We start from the raw sequence: 16,253 nt of genomic DNA on the forward strand, positions 1-16,253 counted from the left end.
GGAGAAAGGCAATAAATAGACACACCAAGGCTTTCCTGCGTCAAAGTGGAAAGCTTAGCTAAACGAATACTTTGCCCTGATTTTAAAAAGTGTGTATGTTTGACTCTATTTCTCTCTATATAAAAAAGCAAACTGTCACAATTTATATGACAAGGCATGGCAATGAAGAGATTCTAAGTAAATGTTTACTAATGTAGTTTATTAATATTGGTTTGCAGAATATGATCCTATAAAACCAGAAAACGCACATGTGTTTTTAACTGCTAGGCACCAGGCATTACATAAAGGGGAGGAATCTCTTTGGGAAGTGAGTTTTTCTCATGAATGGTGCGATCGATCCTTCCCCGAGGACTTAGACTTTTCTCTGCATTTGAGGCTCAGTTACTGGGGAGACTGAACCACGCGCCAGGTCAGAATAGGTGGTAAGGCATTAATTCCAAGAATCATTTTGACCTTCTCAAGATGGCGGCAAACCCTTAATGTCAATCATCACGCTCACTCCATGACTTCCTCTATGGCTTCCACTTCCTGTCTAAGGACCCAACTTCTGTCCGAAGTTGTGGCGAAACACATGCCCTGTTAGTGAGTTCTTTTTCCTCCAACAAGAACTATTAAAAGTATATAAAATAGCATGAGTTTCGTGTATTTCGAGGTTTCGGCGTCATCCGTGGCTCACAGTTTCTCTCTAGGTGGCAGGAGAGCGCGGTTTTGATCAGGCGCGCGCCGCGGGCAGCTTCTACTTCAGTGGGTCTTCGGCGGCAGAGTGAGGACCCGCGAGTCACTGGAAGCGCAAGATGGCGACGGCGGCAGCAGCATCGGCTTCGGAAGCGGAGGCTGAGCCCAAGGCCGGGCCCAAGGCCGAGGGGGAGGAGGCTGAAGCTAAGGAGGCTAGGACGAGGAGGAAGGTGTTATCGCGGGCCGTGGCCGCCGCGACGTACAAGACCGTGGGGCCGGAGTGGGACCAGCAGGAGGAAGGCGTGAGTGAGAGCGATGGAGATGAGGAGTACGCCATGGCTTCCTCGGCCGAGAGCTCCCCGGGGGAGTACGAGTGGGAGTACGACGAAGAGGAGAAGAACCAGCTGGAGATCGAGCGGCTGGAGGAGCAGGTGAGCGCGGGGGTGGGCGGCGGGCTCCTTCCCTCAGGTTCCCAGGCCCCGGCCCGCCTCCCTTGTCCTCGGCGGTAATAAAGCCGCCAAGGCCGCCAAAGCGCAATTCATCAGCGCGTCTCCCGTCCTTCGAACGCTTACTGCTTGCCGGGTGATTTGCAACCGTTATCCCATTGAACCCTCGCAAGAACCCGCTGAAGGAAGTAGTGTATTTCCCGTTTTATGGGAGAAAACTGAGGCTCTTGGTGGAGGGAATTCTTTTGCTCAAGATTACAATTCCTGCAAATGGCGAGACAGGCTTTTGGCGAGAGAGGCTTTGAACTTTGAAACGACTCCAGAACTCCCGCTTTTAGCCACACCGTTCAGCTGTCCAGTACGAGAAATAAAATTTTATTTCTAAAAGAGAGTTATTTGCTTGTAGGAATGACGACGCTGATGAACTATGGCGTGGTCGGGAAAATATTGATGGTGACGGTGATAATAGAAATGGAAAGGGAGCGATTACAGCGTCTGGAGCCTAAGGCCCCAGTTCTGGCTCTTCCACCCTTGCGTGCGTTTGGGCGAATTTCTTAATCTCTCTCAGCCTCGGCTTCCTCATTTGTAAATTGGGAGAAGCGATTTCCGCACATAGGTTTGTTATAATGGTAATTAAAGCTCGGGGCCTGGCACTAGTAGCTACGTGATTTCTAATCTGTAACCTTATGAGATACAGGTGGTGGTATCTCTTGTGTAATCTAGGATTCCAGCAAGAAGTAGGTGGCACATTCAAATTAAGAAAGTTTGAGAAAAGGTCAGTAAAGGGACTACTGTGTCTAGGGCAGGGAAATCAGGAGTAAAGGTTCGGTACCCCAGGGCTAGTAGTAGCAGGACCTTTAGGTGTCCACCTTTAGGCCTGAAGAGGTGATGGGAGGGACTGGTTTTCCAAGTAGTTGTGTGGAAACAACACCTGAGAGGAGGGGAGACGTTTGTTCCAGGGGTGCGGCCCCAGTTTCCCATCAGGGATTGGGGTGGGGAAGAAGTACCCTGACCTACTGCTCTGCCTCTCTCCAAACAGTCTGCTGGTGCCGTCTGCTGGAGGCAAGACAGCCAGAGACCTCATCAGTGTGGTCCACACAGTGGGTCACAGGACGGGGAAGAGAGAGGGTGGAGTGGATTTGGAGGGGCAAACAGATGGAGCACATTCTCATTTTACAGATGAGGAAACTGAGGCACAGAAGGAATGGTGAAATGATTTGCTTAGTCACTCGTAAGGGGTTTTGAATTTTTCAGGGTTGTCTGTGGACTGAATGCCACACTGGCTATGAAATTACTTAGTGATGTGAGGTTGTTAGCCTGGGTTTCTCACTTCGCTGGGTGTGAGATTCCTTATAACGTCCTCTCTCGAGGTGATGTTTTTGTTAAGTTGTGAAACAGTTATATTATCTTTTGGTATATCTGTCCCACTTGTCATTGCATCTGAACCAGCTGGGGGTAGGCAGGTGGTTACCATTTCTGCTTTTTATAAATAAGCACGCCAAAGTCCATTCAGTCTTTTATTCATTCAGCAGTGTGATACGAGGTGCCAGGCGGACTGTGTCCCTGTCCTGGTGGAAATCTGTTCTTCTGGCCTTGGGCCTTTCAATGAGCCATTAGCTTACTCGGTAGGGGAAAGAGGATTACCTGTTCAGGGGAAGGGGAGGCTTGGAAGCAGAGCGATTAAGTCCTTGATGAGGTGAGGGTACCCAGCTTACTAGAGAGGAGGGTGGGTCAGGGCAGAGGCCACCGGCCTACTGGTATTGTGCAGTTGCCAGCCCTGCCTCAGGCCACCAAAGGTGACCACACAGGATGGGATCTGGCAGGTGATGGTGAATTGAAGAGCCTCTGGCTTTATCCTCTTTTCCGGAGGGTCTTTTCAATTTTTCCAAAACTCCCTCCCACCTCCTAATCCCACAGCCTCTAGTTCCTGCTGTAATGACTCTCCTGGTGGAGCACGATGGTCGGTAACTTCCAGAGAGGTCTGTGAAACCCTCGGCCTTGTCGTATTTGCAAATTCCAGTTCTCGCCCTGAGTGTGTTTATGAAAGCTCGCAGTTAGTAGTATCTGTCCATGTAACAAAAGCGGAGATTTCCCACCATTTGTGTTTTTGGCCTGAAACTAAAAGTGGCACCTCATGGTCTTACAGGTCATGTCAGCGCTCTGAGCCTGCTGTGCCAGTTGGTAAAGGGAGGGTTGTAGTAGTGCCTCCCTCACAGGGCTGTTGTGGAGCTTGAGTGACAAGAGGTGTGTAAAACTCCAGGCACAGTTTGACACACGGTAGATGCAGTGATGGGACCTGCTCCCTTCTCCTTCCCCCCCCTTTCCTGTGATTGCAGCTAAGTGTCCTCTCCACCAGGCCTCTCTGTCACCTCTCCGCCCCCAGTCCAGGGCCAGGTTGTGCTGTTAGGGAGTTAGGAAATTTAATTTGCAGAGCGCTTGCACGTTGGCTAAGCCTTCTCTTTCTTTAAAGCATCCTTTGTCGTTAACAGTGTTCTGAGACCAGACTAGACCGGCACACGTGCTCATTTGTCAGTGCTGGTTGAACACTCTGGAAGGTCTCTTAAATGCATGTCAGTGTGCATTTAATGTACGTGCTCTCAGAGCACATCTCCATATATAGTATCTTCATTATTTGGGCCTAAAAATCAGAAATTTAGATCAAAAACCATCCTAGAGACAGTTCCTTTACTTCAGTGAGTTTTCTACGTTTCTCTTCTGACCTCCGTCTGGTGTTCACGGGAGGGCCGCTTGCATAGACATTACTCAGGCTGGCTAGGCAGGACTTGCCCACCCCCCTTCACGCTCAGAAAACACATTCAGACCCAGGTGAGTTGCGAGTGATGGGGTGACAGGGAGAACTGCGCCTGCTCCTTCGTGAGGAGAGTACATCTTCCATGATCTTCAGTTCTTTCACTGTGGTTACTTGGGTGACACACTTGACAGCCAATTTTGAGACATCAGTGCATCATGGCAGTCCACTTGAGATGCAGAGGTGTACTCCAGTGCCTTCTGGTACAGACGGGGAAACAGAACCCGTGGACGTTAGAACACTTGTGTCCTGACCTCGTCCTGTCCTTTTACAGCCTATCACATAATCATGGGGTGGGTTCAGCCTGTCAAGTTTTATAAATCATGAGCAGGAGAACATTGCTAAAAGATTTTTTTAAAATTATAGGTCATGGGCTTACCTGATATTGATTCTTCTTTGTTACCTACTTGTGTGTAATTTGATCCGTACAAAGCAGTTCACATCTGTAAATTTTAAAGGATGGTAATGAGATGAGCACCCTTGCTCTGCCCCTTGCTCTAAGAGTGGGGACTTCATCAGTACTGCTGCCCGTCCCCGCGGCTTCTCCCCGGTGCCAGTGCCCTGCCTTGACCCCATCCCCTCCTCAAACCCAGGTAACTGCTTTTTTGAATCTTGAGTGCTTCCTTCTCTTTTAAAACATGTTTAGTTTTATCCTCTAAGTATGCATTCCTAAGCATATGTTGTCCACTTTTGTTTGTTTTTGAGCTTTTAAAAAAGTGTATCATGCAGTGTGTAATCATCCGGGACTGCTTTCCACTCAGCAGTGTGTTTCTAAGATTCAGCCGTGTTCTTGCAGTTGCAGGTTATCCATTTTGACTGCTGTGTGTTCAGGACACCAGGGTGTGAGTAGCCCACAGCTTATTGGTTGTTCTGGCATTTGAATTGCTTACAGTTTTTTTATTCCTATTACAAACAAGCTACAAGGAACATTGTTACTGTTAAACTGTGCTAGTCTCAAACCCTGTAAGAGTTTCTCTAAGCCAGTATTTTTCAAACTGGGGCTATGGTCATGGGTCATGAATTCATTTTAGTGGATACACCCAGTGTCCCTCTGTGATATACTTTCTGGTTGCGTGGGTCTGTTTCTGGGCGCTTTCTAGTGTTCTGTTGGTCAGTTTGTCTGTCCCGTGTCGATTCCGTGGTCTAACTCCTTACTGCTGAGACTTGCTACCTGCTGAGACAGATCCTCCTGTGTGCAGTTTAATGCAATAACTAGGGTCTAGATTACTAAGAGTATATTGTCAAATGGCAGTGTTAGTCGAACGAATTATAGGTCATCTGTCATCTCTGGAGAGGGAAATATTTATTGCTGAAATGTGGCAGACGTTGGAAGAGTAGATAGTAGTCTAGTCGTGGTGTATAGACTTAATGTAACCCCATACCCCAACTTGTTTGAAAGCTTTTTTTTTTTTTTAAAGATTTATTTTTGGCTGTGTTGGGTTTTCGTTGCTGCGCGCAGGCTCTCGCTGGTTGTGGCAAGAGGGGGCTACTCTTCCTTGCGGCACGCGAGCTTCTCATTGTAGTGGCTTCTCTTGTTGCAGAGCATGGGCTTCTGGCGCGTGGGCTTCAGTAGTTGTGGCTCATGGGCCCTAGAGCTCAGGCTCAGTAGTTGTGGCGCATGGGCTTGGTTGCTCCGCGTCATGTGGGATCTTCCCGGACCAGGGTTCGAACCTGTGTCCCCTGCATTGGCAGACGGATTCTTAACCACTGCACCACCAGGGAAGTCCCTGAAAGCTTTTTAAAAAATTAAACTTTTCATTTTGAGGTAATTGTAGGTTTCCCTCCAGTTGCAGGAAATAATACAGAGAGATCCTGTGTACCCTTTACCCAGTTTCCCCTACTGGTGACCTTTTGTAAAACTATAGTACAATCTCACAACCCACGTATTGACGTTGACAAAGTCAGCACACAAATTGGCTCTGTCACCTCAGGATCCCTCCTGCCCTGATAGAGCCACAGTTCCTGACCTCTAGCACCCACTAATCTGATCTCCATTTCTACAATTTTATCATTTCAATAATGTTATGTAAATGGAATCATATAGTATGTAACCTTTGGGGATGACCTTTTCTCACTCAGCATAATTCCTTCAAGATTCATCTGAGTTGTGTGTTTATTTGTTCCTTTTTATGGCTGAGTAGTATTCCATGGCATGCATGTTCCATGGTTTGTTTACCCATTCACCCATTGAAGGACTTCTGGGTTCTTTCCAGATGTAGCTGTTAGGAATACAGCTGTTATGCACATTCCTGTACAGATGTTTGTGTGAACATAGGTTTTATTTCTCTGGAAAAACACCCAAGGGTGCAGTTGCTGGGTGATATGGTACTTGTGTGTTGAATTCTATGGGAGACTGCCGAAAACAGTTTCCTGAGTCGCTGTACCCATTTTATATTCTCATCAGCAATGTATGAGTGATCCAGTTTTTTTGCATCTTCTCTGACATTTGTTGGTGTCACTGTTTTTCCTTTTGGCCGTTCTGATAGGTGTGTAAGGATAGCTCATTGTGGTGTTAGTTTGTATTTCCCTGACCGTTATTCATGTGCACTCACTTGCCATCTGTGTCCCCTGGATATATTGGGTTAGCCAAAAAGTTCATTCGAGTTTTTCTGTAACATCTTACGGAAAAACCCAAAAGACCTTTTTGGCCAACCCAGTACATGTTGGTTCATGTCTTTTGCCTACTTTTTATTTTATTTGGATTGTTTGTTTCTTACTGTTGAGTTTGGAGTTATATCTTTTAGATATTATTAGTCCTTTGTCAGATATGTGGTTTGTAAATTTTTTTTCCCAGTCTGTAGCTTGTCTTTGCATCCTCTTAACAGAGTCTTTTACAGAGCAAAAAGTTTTAATTTTGATAAAGTCCTAACTTTCTGAGTGTTTTTATCGTGAATGGTTGTTGCATTTTGTCAAATGCATTTTCTGTATCAATTGATACCATGATTTTTGTTCCTTAGCTTGATATATAGTGGACTACAGTGATTGCTTTTCAAAGATTGAGCTAGCCTTGCATACCTGGAATAACTCCCACTTAGTCTTGGTGTATAATTCTTTTTGTACATTGAATTTAGTTCTGTAAGTTTTCCTGTCCACTCTGTGCTAGCTGCAGTCCACTTAATTTAATTTGCTGTGTTTGCATTTTCATTGAGTTCTGTGTATTTTAAATTTTCTTTGAGATTTCCTCTTTGACTCATAAATTATTTAGAAGTGTATTGCTTAATTTTCAAGCATTTAGAGATATTCCTACAGTAATTGATTGTTGTTATCGGAAAACATACTCTGTATGATTTAAAGTTTTTAAAAATTTGTTGAGGTTTGTTTTATGGCCCAGGATGTGGTCTCAGTGAATGTTCCTTGGGCACTTGAGAAAAATGTGTTATTCTGTTATTGTTGGGTAGAGTGTTCTATATATAGCAATTAGATCATGTTGGTTAATGGTGTTGTTGAGTTCTTTTATATTCTTGCTGATTATCTGTTTGGTAATTCTTTTAGTTGCTGAAGTGGGGGATGTTGAAATCCCCAATATAATTGTGGTTGTTGTGTCTGTTTCTTCTTTTAGCTCTGTCAGTTTTTGCTTCATCTGTTTTGAGGTTCTGTTGTTTGGTGCGTGCACTTTTAGGATTGTTTTCTCTTCCAGGTGGGCTGATCCTTTTATCATTATGTAATGTCCTACTTTATCTCTGATAATTTTCTTTGCTGTAAAGTCTACTTGATGTGATATTAGTATAGTCACTTTTTGCTTCTTTTTGTTTAATGTTTGCATGCTGTATCTTTCCCCATCCTTTTACTTTGACCCTACCTACATCCTTGAATTTGAAGTGAGTTTCTTGTAATCAGCATAGAGGTGAGTTGTGTTTTTATCCACTCTGCCATTCTCTGTCTTTTAATTAGTATGTTTAGATGATATACTTTGAAGGTAACTATTGATACGTTAGGTCTAAAGCCTGACATTTTTAAATTTTCTGTTTGTTTCCTGTGTTGCTTGTTCTCCTGTTTCTCTTTTCTTGCCTTCGTATGGGTTATTTGAACATTTAGTATTCCAGCTTGATTTATTTATAGTGATTTTTAGAGTATTGCTTTATATAGTTTCTCAGTGGTTGCTTTGGGTATTTCAGTATATTTGACTTACATGGTATCTATGTTTTTACCCCTGAGTGAAGTGTGGAAATCTTCCTATTTAGGTCCCTTTACCATTCCTCCTTTGAAATGTCATTGTTTTGGGTATCAGATAGCCTTAAAATTTTTATTTCCATTATCATACGATTTAGAAGACTCATGAAGAGAAGGATCATCTATTGTATTTAGCCATATTTCTGCTCTTTCTTCCTTCCTGATGCTCCAGGATTTCTCTTATCATTTGCTTTCTGTTTGAAGAAATTCCTTTAGCTATTCTTTAAGAGTAAGTCTGCTAGTGACAAGTTCTTTTAGTTTTCCTTTGCCTCAGATGTATGATAGCTTTGGAAGCAGTTATCTTAATTTATTAACTTTTAACTTGAAATATAAACGTTTTTGTACCTATCACTCAGCTTCATCAGTCTGTTGCCATTCTTGTTTCTCCCGATAGGGGTTTTCATTTGTTTGTTTGTTTAGTAAAAGAAAAGAACTCTTACTGATGTACCTGGCACGTGCTACAGCATGATACTAAATTACCTTTCAGTGGGATAACAAGGGTAGGAGGGAGGCTCAAGAGGGAGGGGATACGGGGACATGTGTATGCATATGGCTGATTCACTTTGGTGTACAACAGAAACTAACACAGTATTGTGAAACAATTATACTCCAATAAAGCTCTATTAAAAAAAAAACCTCACAAGAACCTTATGAGCTAGAACCTAGTGGTGTATCCCATTTTACAGATGAGGGAATGGAGGCTTAGAAAAGTTAATAACTTGCCTCAGGTCATACTTTGTGTTTATTTGCTTCATTAGAATGTTTTCTGTATTTCAGAGAGAACCCACATGTGTTCTGACAGGAATTAAGAGCGTTAAGTTTATTATAAAAAGCTCTTTCTTGTGGATTTTTCTCCCTCTTCCTGAAGGTAAACGTTGCCTTGCCCTTTTCGTGGCTCTCCCACATTGCACATATTTTGTGCTTGTGGCAGACATGTGTCATCACCAATGGTGAAAGAAGCTGAGTATTTTTTTTTTTTTTTTTGGCGGTATGCGGACCTCTCACTGCTGTGGCCTCTCCCATTGCGGAGCACAGGCTCCGGACGCACAGGCTCAGCGGCCATGGCTCACGGGCCCAGCCGCTCCGCAGCATGTGGGATCCTCCCAGACCGGGGCACGAACTCGTGTCCCCTGCATCGGCAGGCGGACTCTCAACCACTGCGCCACCAGGGAAGCCCAAAGCTGAGTTATTTTGATGATGGCATTCTAAATTTCAACTTCTGTTCCTTTTTCTTCTAGCTGTCTATCAACGTCTATGACTACAACTGCCACGTGGACCTGATCCGGCTGCTTCGGTTGGAAGGGGAGCTTACCAAAGTGAGGATGGCCCGCCAGAAGATGAGCGAGATCTTTCCTTTGACCGAAGGTAAGGCTTCCACAGTTGGGCTGCTTTTATAAACACAGAGAATTGAAGAGTGCCCTTTTTTTTCAGTGCTGAAAGTGGGACATGCTCCTTATAGAAAATTTGGAACATATAAGTATAGTGGAAAGAAGAAAACCCATCATCCAAAGTCAGCGATTTTTAGTTTATCCTCTTCTAGTTTTTGCTAAACATACTTGTGGTCATGCGATACTGACTCATGTTTTGAATCCTAATTTCTTTATCCTAACTTTATCATAAAATATTTCTATGTAATTAAACTTTTCCCCCATTTCCTTTCTGTTTCCTGTTCTAGTATTTGTGTATTTAATCCATTCTCAGAAACAGATAACTGTAAATGTATTATAACTAAACTTTCATAAATAATTTTTAATTTAAATGTTTCATACCTTATTTGTTCCATAGTAGTTGGGCATTTAGGTTATTTCTGCTTATTTGAAACATAATTACACTGAGCATCTTTGTAGTTAAATCTCCGTGAATATACATAATTGATCTTTTAGGGAGAAGTTGGAAAACACAGGTCCTAGATCCAGTTCTGTCCCCTTCTCCCTCCCACAAAGCATAACTGCAGAGCATAGAAGCTGAAATCAGTTTGCCTGGCTATATGTCTTTCTAGCTGTGTGATCTTAAACAAATTATATAAACATTCCAAGACTCAGTTTTGGAATTCCCTGGTGGCGCAGTGGTTAGGAGTCCGCCTGCCAGTGCAGGGAATGCAGGTTCAAGCCCTGGTCCGGGAGGATCCCACATGCCGCGGGGCAACTAAGCCCATGCGCCACCGCTGCTGAGCCGGCGCTCTAGAGCCCGCGAACCACAGCTACTGAAGCCTGCGTGCCTAGAGCCTGTGCTCCGCAATGGGAGAGGCCACCACAGTGAGGGGCCTGCGCGCTGCGGCAAAGCGTGGCCCCCGCTCGCCGCCACCAGAGAGGGCCTGCGCTCAGCACGAAGACCCAGTGCAGCCAAAAATAAATAAACGAATAAACAAATTTATTAAGACTCAGTTTTCCCAGCAGTAAAATGGGGATAACAGTAGTTTCTGCCTTGTAGTACATTGATTGGAAGAGCCATTCTGTGCACAACATTTATTAACACATGCTTGGCATGTTGTAAATGCTTAGATAGATGCCATTGTTATTAATGTCTCTGTCACCTACCTCATAGGTTTTTGACAAAGATTGAATGAGAAAATATATCAGTGCTTCGCAAAATATAAAATGCCCAGCCACTCTAGGGATATTATGACTTTAGTGATTGATCTTCTTTGGAAGCATAAGCCTTCTATGTGCTTGGTGCAGGTTTTAAGAATTGAATTTCTGTGAACTGGGCCAGGTTGTATAAGGTGGATGAACCGTACTCGTGCTGATGCCTCACGGTGCAGTCCCTGCTTTCAGCCCGCCCTTTGGTGCTGGGGGTGGTAACGCAGGGGACCCTGGTGTCTTGTAGAGCTCTGGCTGGAGTGGCTGCATGACGAGATCAGCATGGCCCTGGACGGCCTGGACAGAGAGCACGTGTATGACCTCTTCGAGAAAGCAGTGAAGGATTACATCTGTAAGTTCCCTGCGGGCTCTTCTGAGGGTGTCAGGTGGGCTCATCTAGCATCACTCTGCCTCCGTGGATTGTACTGTGAGGTGTTGCTACCCAGTAAAGAGCATTCGTCCAGCGATTGGAAAGATTGGAGTTCATTTATTATTATCATTGTTTGTGGTTTTCAATTGAGGCTTTAGGTTTTAAAATACAAGTAGAAGAAATATTTGAAGGAAGGAGGTGAATATACTCACCCCCACCATTTATCTGGCAGGGAGAACTTACCTGGTATTTCCAGATGACTAAGGGTTACCTTTTACACATTGATTGGATTTTTAGAAGCTTTGGACAGAAGGCTTTTTTTTTTCCAGTACTAAAAAACTTAAACATTTAATTTTGACATTTTTATAGATTTATAGGAAATTGCAAAGATAGTACAGAGAAGTCCTATGTACTTGCTTGATCCGGTTTCCCCCAATATCTTATGACTATAGTACAAACTCAACACCGGGAAATGGACCTTGGTACAATGTGTGTGTATACACACATTGTATACACACAATGTGATATTTTATCCCACCATTGCATCGAGATGCAGAATCTTCCATTACCACGGAGATCCCTTGTCTGCTGGTCTTGACATTTTACCAGTGAAAGTGAAGTGTGGATGCCTTCCCTCCCTTAAAATTCCGTTTGATGGGGGCTTCCCTGGTGGCGCAGTGGTTGAGAGTCCACCTGCCGATGCAGGGGATGCGGGTTCGTGCCCTGGTCCAGGAGGATCCCACATTGCCGCGGAGCGGCTGGGCCCGTGAGCCATGGCCGCTGAGCCTGCGTGTCGGGAGCCTCTGCTCCGCAACGGGAGAGGCCACAACAGTGAGAGGCCCGCGTACCGCAAAAAGAAGAAGAAGAAGAAAAAAATCCCGTTTGATGGTATAAGTCTCTAAATATTTTCTCTACATACATCGAGGACTATATCACACAATGCTATGGACAGAGTGTTCTTAAAAATTATTTTAAAATGTTTCCAATTTTTAATTAAATATCCTTTTTCCTATCTGATTTTCCTTACTCCCTCTGTGGGCATTTCCCCTAGTGAGAAGCATAGACCCTCTGTAAACTAGGCTAACCCTCACTAAGGGCTTCAGCTCCAAGAGCTAGTTCATTTCCATTTTCGTTTTGCAGCCCATATGGCAGCTCTGTACTGGTGAGCAAAAACAGAGTAGCTCACAAACCTTAGCTAAGTTTTTAGAAGTGACTTATTTCATTGAGAAAGCAAGCCTAAGGAAAACACACAGTAATTTTCATGTTGGCTTTATCTTTCTAGTATTTTTATTTTACAAGGTTAGTGTATGAGCATCAAAAATTATTTTCAGATCTCTGAAAAGTGACTTGATAGGCACAATATGTACAGTAAGAATCGATGCATTCATAAAGAGTTTAATTCATTGGTCTTAGTGCTGCAGGAGTGAGTATATAGAAAGTTTAAAAAGTGAAAGAAACAAGGTAACCAGGTCTTTTTTGTTGTGTTTTAGAGATTTAAAATCTCTAGTAACAGGATTGGTGCTTTTAATTTTGTGTTTCACTTTGATCAGAAGGCTTAAAAATGAATCGATTTAAAAGTTGAAAAATTCTAGGCTTTGCAGTCTTTCTGAAAAGTCACTCAGATTTGTAACTATTTTCATTTAAATCTTTACTGGATTTCTTCAATTTTAACAAATGAGCTCTATAATCAGTCGTATTACATATTACCACTTGGCATGTACTGTTTATGGAGTCAGATCTCAGTGGTTATACCTAGTAGGGCCATTAAGATAGACTTTCTTTTCGGGCTGCAGTGTTGGTACAGGGAACCTGGGATACTTGTTGGTGATGCTCTTCCCTTTCTCCATGAATGAGTACTTTTTTGGTGGGCTCATTTCTTCTGTTGTTCATCAGAACAAAAGTTTTGATGTTTGGGCATTTCGTATCCTGAACTAATAGAACACTTCTCATTTTTAGGTCCTAACATTTGGCTAGAGTACGGCCAGTACTCAGTCGGCGGGATTGGTCAGAAAGGTGGCCTTGAGAAAGTCCGCTCTGTGTTTGAAAGGGCCCTCTCGTCCGTCGGGTTACACATGACCAAGGGACTCGCCATCTGGGAGGCTTATCGGGAGTTTGAAAGTGCCATCGTGGAAGCTGCGCGGGTGAGTGACCAGTGCTTGCCTTGGCCACCCAGGGCTGTCCTCGTAAGTGGTCTTGGGGAAACATAGTTAACAAAACGGTCTTTGCCTGTCACTTAGTGGGTGGGCAGTAAATAAAATCACGAGTCTTTGTGGAGTAGCAAGAATGTCTTCTTTGACTAAAAAAACAGATGACCCTACAATTTTTTCCTGATATTTAAACATACTCCTGTTTTAGTTACTGGTTTCAGGTGAGAGTACAAGGATAACGAAGTCATTCCAAAAAAAGATTTTATATGTGTGTGTGTATACATATGTATGTGTACATATATATGTGTATATACATCATGTCCCATAGTAACTGAGAGATTTGATCCCATCATAATTGCGTTTTTTAGACTAGACTATGATTTATAGAATTTTACAGTCCCCTCCCTAGTGTCTCTTTTCACTCTGTGTGTGACCACAAAGTTGTTGTTGGTACACCGTGGAGCCCTGTCCTTACGTTAGATCACTGTGGTTCAAGTAGCCCAGTCCCGTCTTGGTTGTGTCCCTGTTGAGAAATGTGCGGTGGTGCTCTCCCCTTCCCTGGACTAAGGCGTTGGGACTGAGCCTCTGGCTGACACGTGCGGCTGTCTCGAGTGTCAGTCGTGACCCCACGTGGAGTCTGCTCCCACGCTCCCCTCGGTGTTCATGCACTTTCCGGCCACTGTACTTGTACTCTTGACCTCCCTTCCTCTGGGAGTCAGTTTTCCTCTCTCGCCAGCTCCGGAGAGCCTGTAGGAGCATCCCTGGTGCCAGCTCCTCCAGGAGCCTCTCCTTGATTCCCTCCCTTCATAATGACAAACTCAGCCCTGAAAACCAGCTTGAAGCAAGCCGCCATCCTTTGATACTTGTGACGCTTCGCTTTTGTGATGCTTATGCTGTATCTTGGTGTAGTCACTTGGGTACATTTCTTTTTTTTTTTAACATCTTTATTGGGGTATAATTGCTTTACAATGGTGTGCTAGTTTCTGCTTTATGACAAAGTGAATCAGTTATACATATACATATGTTCCCATATCTCTTCCCTCTTGCGTTCTTGGATTCCTTCTTGTTCTCCCCTCATAAACACTTGCTAGGGAAAACATTCACTTTTGAGCCTCGTGCAGCATTTGGCACAATACCTCGTGTATGAGAGGTCCTATGAATTTTTTTAGTGTGAACTAAAGATGTGCTGAAATATTTTTTGAAGTAGGAAGAACCAGAGTTTGTCATTTACTACGAATTTGCTTCTTTAGCCCATAGCTGGCTTCCTTTCCCCTTTTGACCGGGAACAAACCTTTGATTCACAGCTGGAGAAAGTCCACAGTCTCTTCCGGCGACAGTTGGCGATCCCACTCTACGGTAAGAGAAAGTGACCCATCCACAGCCAGTCCTTCGTCGTTCTTAGAATGCTTTGGAGCATGTCACGTGATTAGGCCTTTCCCAGCATCTCATGAGGCGAGCGTGGCTGGTGTTCGTATTCTCATTGGACAGTATCACTGTGGACAGGGCCCTGGGGAAAAACATATCTTGAATTGTTCATGCTCAAGTGGGTTACGAGGGTCAGGGGCAGGACTAGAAGCAGACTTCCTGACCCCTAGTTTCCTGTATTAAGACATTGTCAGGGAGACAGAGAGAGGGTCTCTGAAAGGAATAGGGAAACTGACTCCCTGTGTTTTCTGGGGGAACTTTATTGAGTAAGAGCTCCATTATGAGCATTTTCTCTTCAGAAGTAACCTCCATAACAGTGTGGGGCTTGTAGGTGGGCTAATATCCTCCTCCTGTGGAGGTGAGCTGGTGGCCCAGGAGCGCAGTCGATTGGAAGTGTTCCTATCTGAATTTCTTGGGACTTGGGAAGGAGTCTCCTTTTGTGTGAACATATTTTGGCAAGCCAAGCCTTTGAGCTTGAACATGAGCAGCGCTGGGAGGACTTCCGAGCATGGGAAGAATTGGGTGCTGCCATCTTGTTTGTTCCCCAGGTGTGGTTATGCGTTGCACACCCTCAGAACCTCTGGCCAACTTTTTTTTTTTTTTTGCGGTACGCGGGCCTCTCACTGTTGCGGCCTCTCCCGTTGTGGAGCACAGGCTCCGGACACGCAGGCTCAGCGGCCATGGATCACGGGCCCAGCCGCTCCGCGGCATGTGGGATCTTCCTGGACCAGGGCACGAACCCGTGTCCCCTGCATCGGCAGGTGGACTCTCAACCACTGCGCCACCAGGGAAGCCCCCTCTGGCCAACTTTACTTGAGCCCAGGTGTTATTTCTTTTTACTTCCTGGTTTATTTGGATTGGATTTGACAAATTATGAAGTCTCTCCAGTTGAATCTTTGGGTGACAAGCAGAAAAGGCTAGAGCTGAGCTGGCTTCTATGTTTAATCTCACATACCAGTGTGAGGCAGTACAGCTTGGTGAGCAGAGCATGAACTTGAGTCAGACTGCCTGGGTTCAAAGCCTTGTTCTCCTGTTAACTGTGGCCAGTTGATGTAACCCTCTGCTTATGTTTCCTGAACTGTAAAGTGGGAATCATGGTAGAACCTCCCTCGTAGAGTGGTGAGGATCGAATGAGGTAATGGATGTGAAGTGTTAGAACATAGGGAGCAGTAGGTAAGTGTGCTTAGAGCGTTGCTATTAGTTTCATTTACTCTGATTGATTAACTAGGTGGTAGGGCTGCCCAGGATGGTGCTTTGAGACAGAGTCTAAGACCAAGTCAGGGCTCAGCAGAAGAGCTCAGGATTCCATCAGTAAGAGCCCTGTGGCCACAGATGTGGGAGGGACCAGTGGCACCTGAGTCTCAGGATTTACTCTGTGTTTGAGTTGATAAAACCCAATGGCAAGACCCATGGGCTGAATCCATCTCTCAATAGATATGGAGGCAACGTTTGCAGAGTATGAAGAATGGTCAGAAGACCCCATACCAGAGTCAGTAATTCAGAACTATAACAAAGCACTACAGCAGTTGGAGAAATACAAACCCTATGAAGAAACACTGGTAAGTGTTCGTCTCTTTTACAGTAAACGTCTCTCTACAAACTTTTCCCTAATTGATAGTTGCAAGTAAAACA

General features: G+C 44.4%; 1 protein-coding gene across 1 annotated transcript in view; it reads left to right on the plus strand.

Moving 5' to 3' along the window:
• The first annotated feature begins 771 nt into the window (after positions 1 to 771).
• The window catches only part of SART3 (spliceosome associated factor 3, U4/U6 recycling protein), a 33,621-nt gene continuing 18,139 nt past the window's right edge, over positions 772 to 16,253 (plus strand). Inside the window, exons 1-6 of the mRNA XM_082668457.1 lie at positions 772 to 1,106; positions 9,339 to 9,465; positions 10,927 to 11,031; positions 13,006 to 13,190; positions 14,501 to 14,552; positions 16,056 to 16,180. Coding sequence (XP_082524583.1) covers positions 795 to 1,106; positions 9,339 to 9,465; positions 10,927 to 11,031; positions 13,006 to 13,190; positions 14,501 to 14,552; positions 16,056 to 16,180 — 906 coding nt within the window. The 5' untranslated portion in view covers positions 772 to 794. The remainder of the gene's footprint in view (positions 1,107 to 9,338; positions 9,466 to 10,926; positions 11,032 to 13,005; positions 13,191 to 14,500; positions 14,553 to 16,055; positions 16,181 to 16,253) is intronic.

The sequence above is a fragment of the Grampus griseus genome (genome assembly GCF_964374135.1).
Source record: "Grampus griseus genome assembly, chromosome: 12".
Classification (NCBI taxonomy): Eukaryota; Metazoa; Chordata; class Mammalia; order Artiodactyla; family Delphinidae; genus Grampus; species Grampus griseus.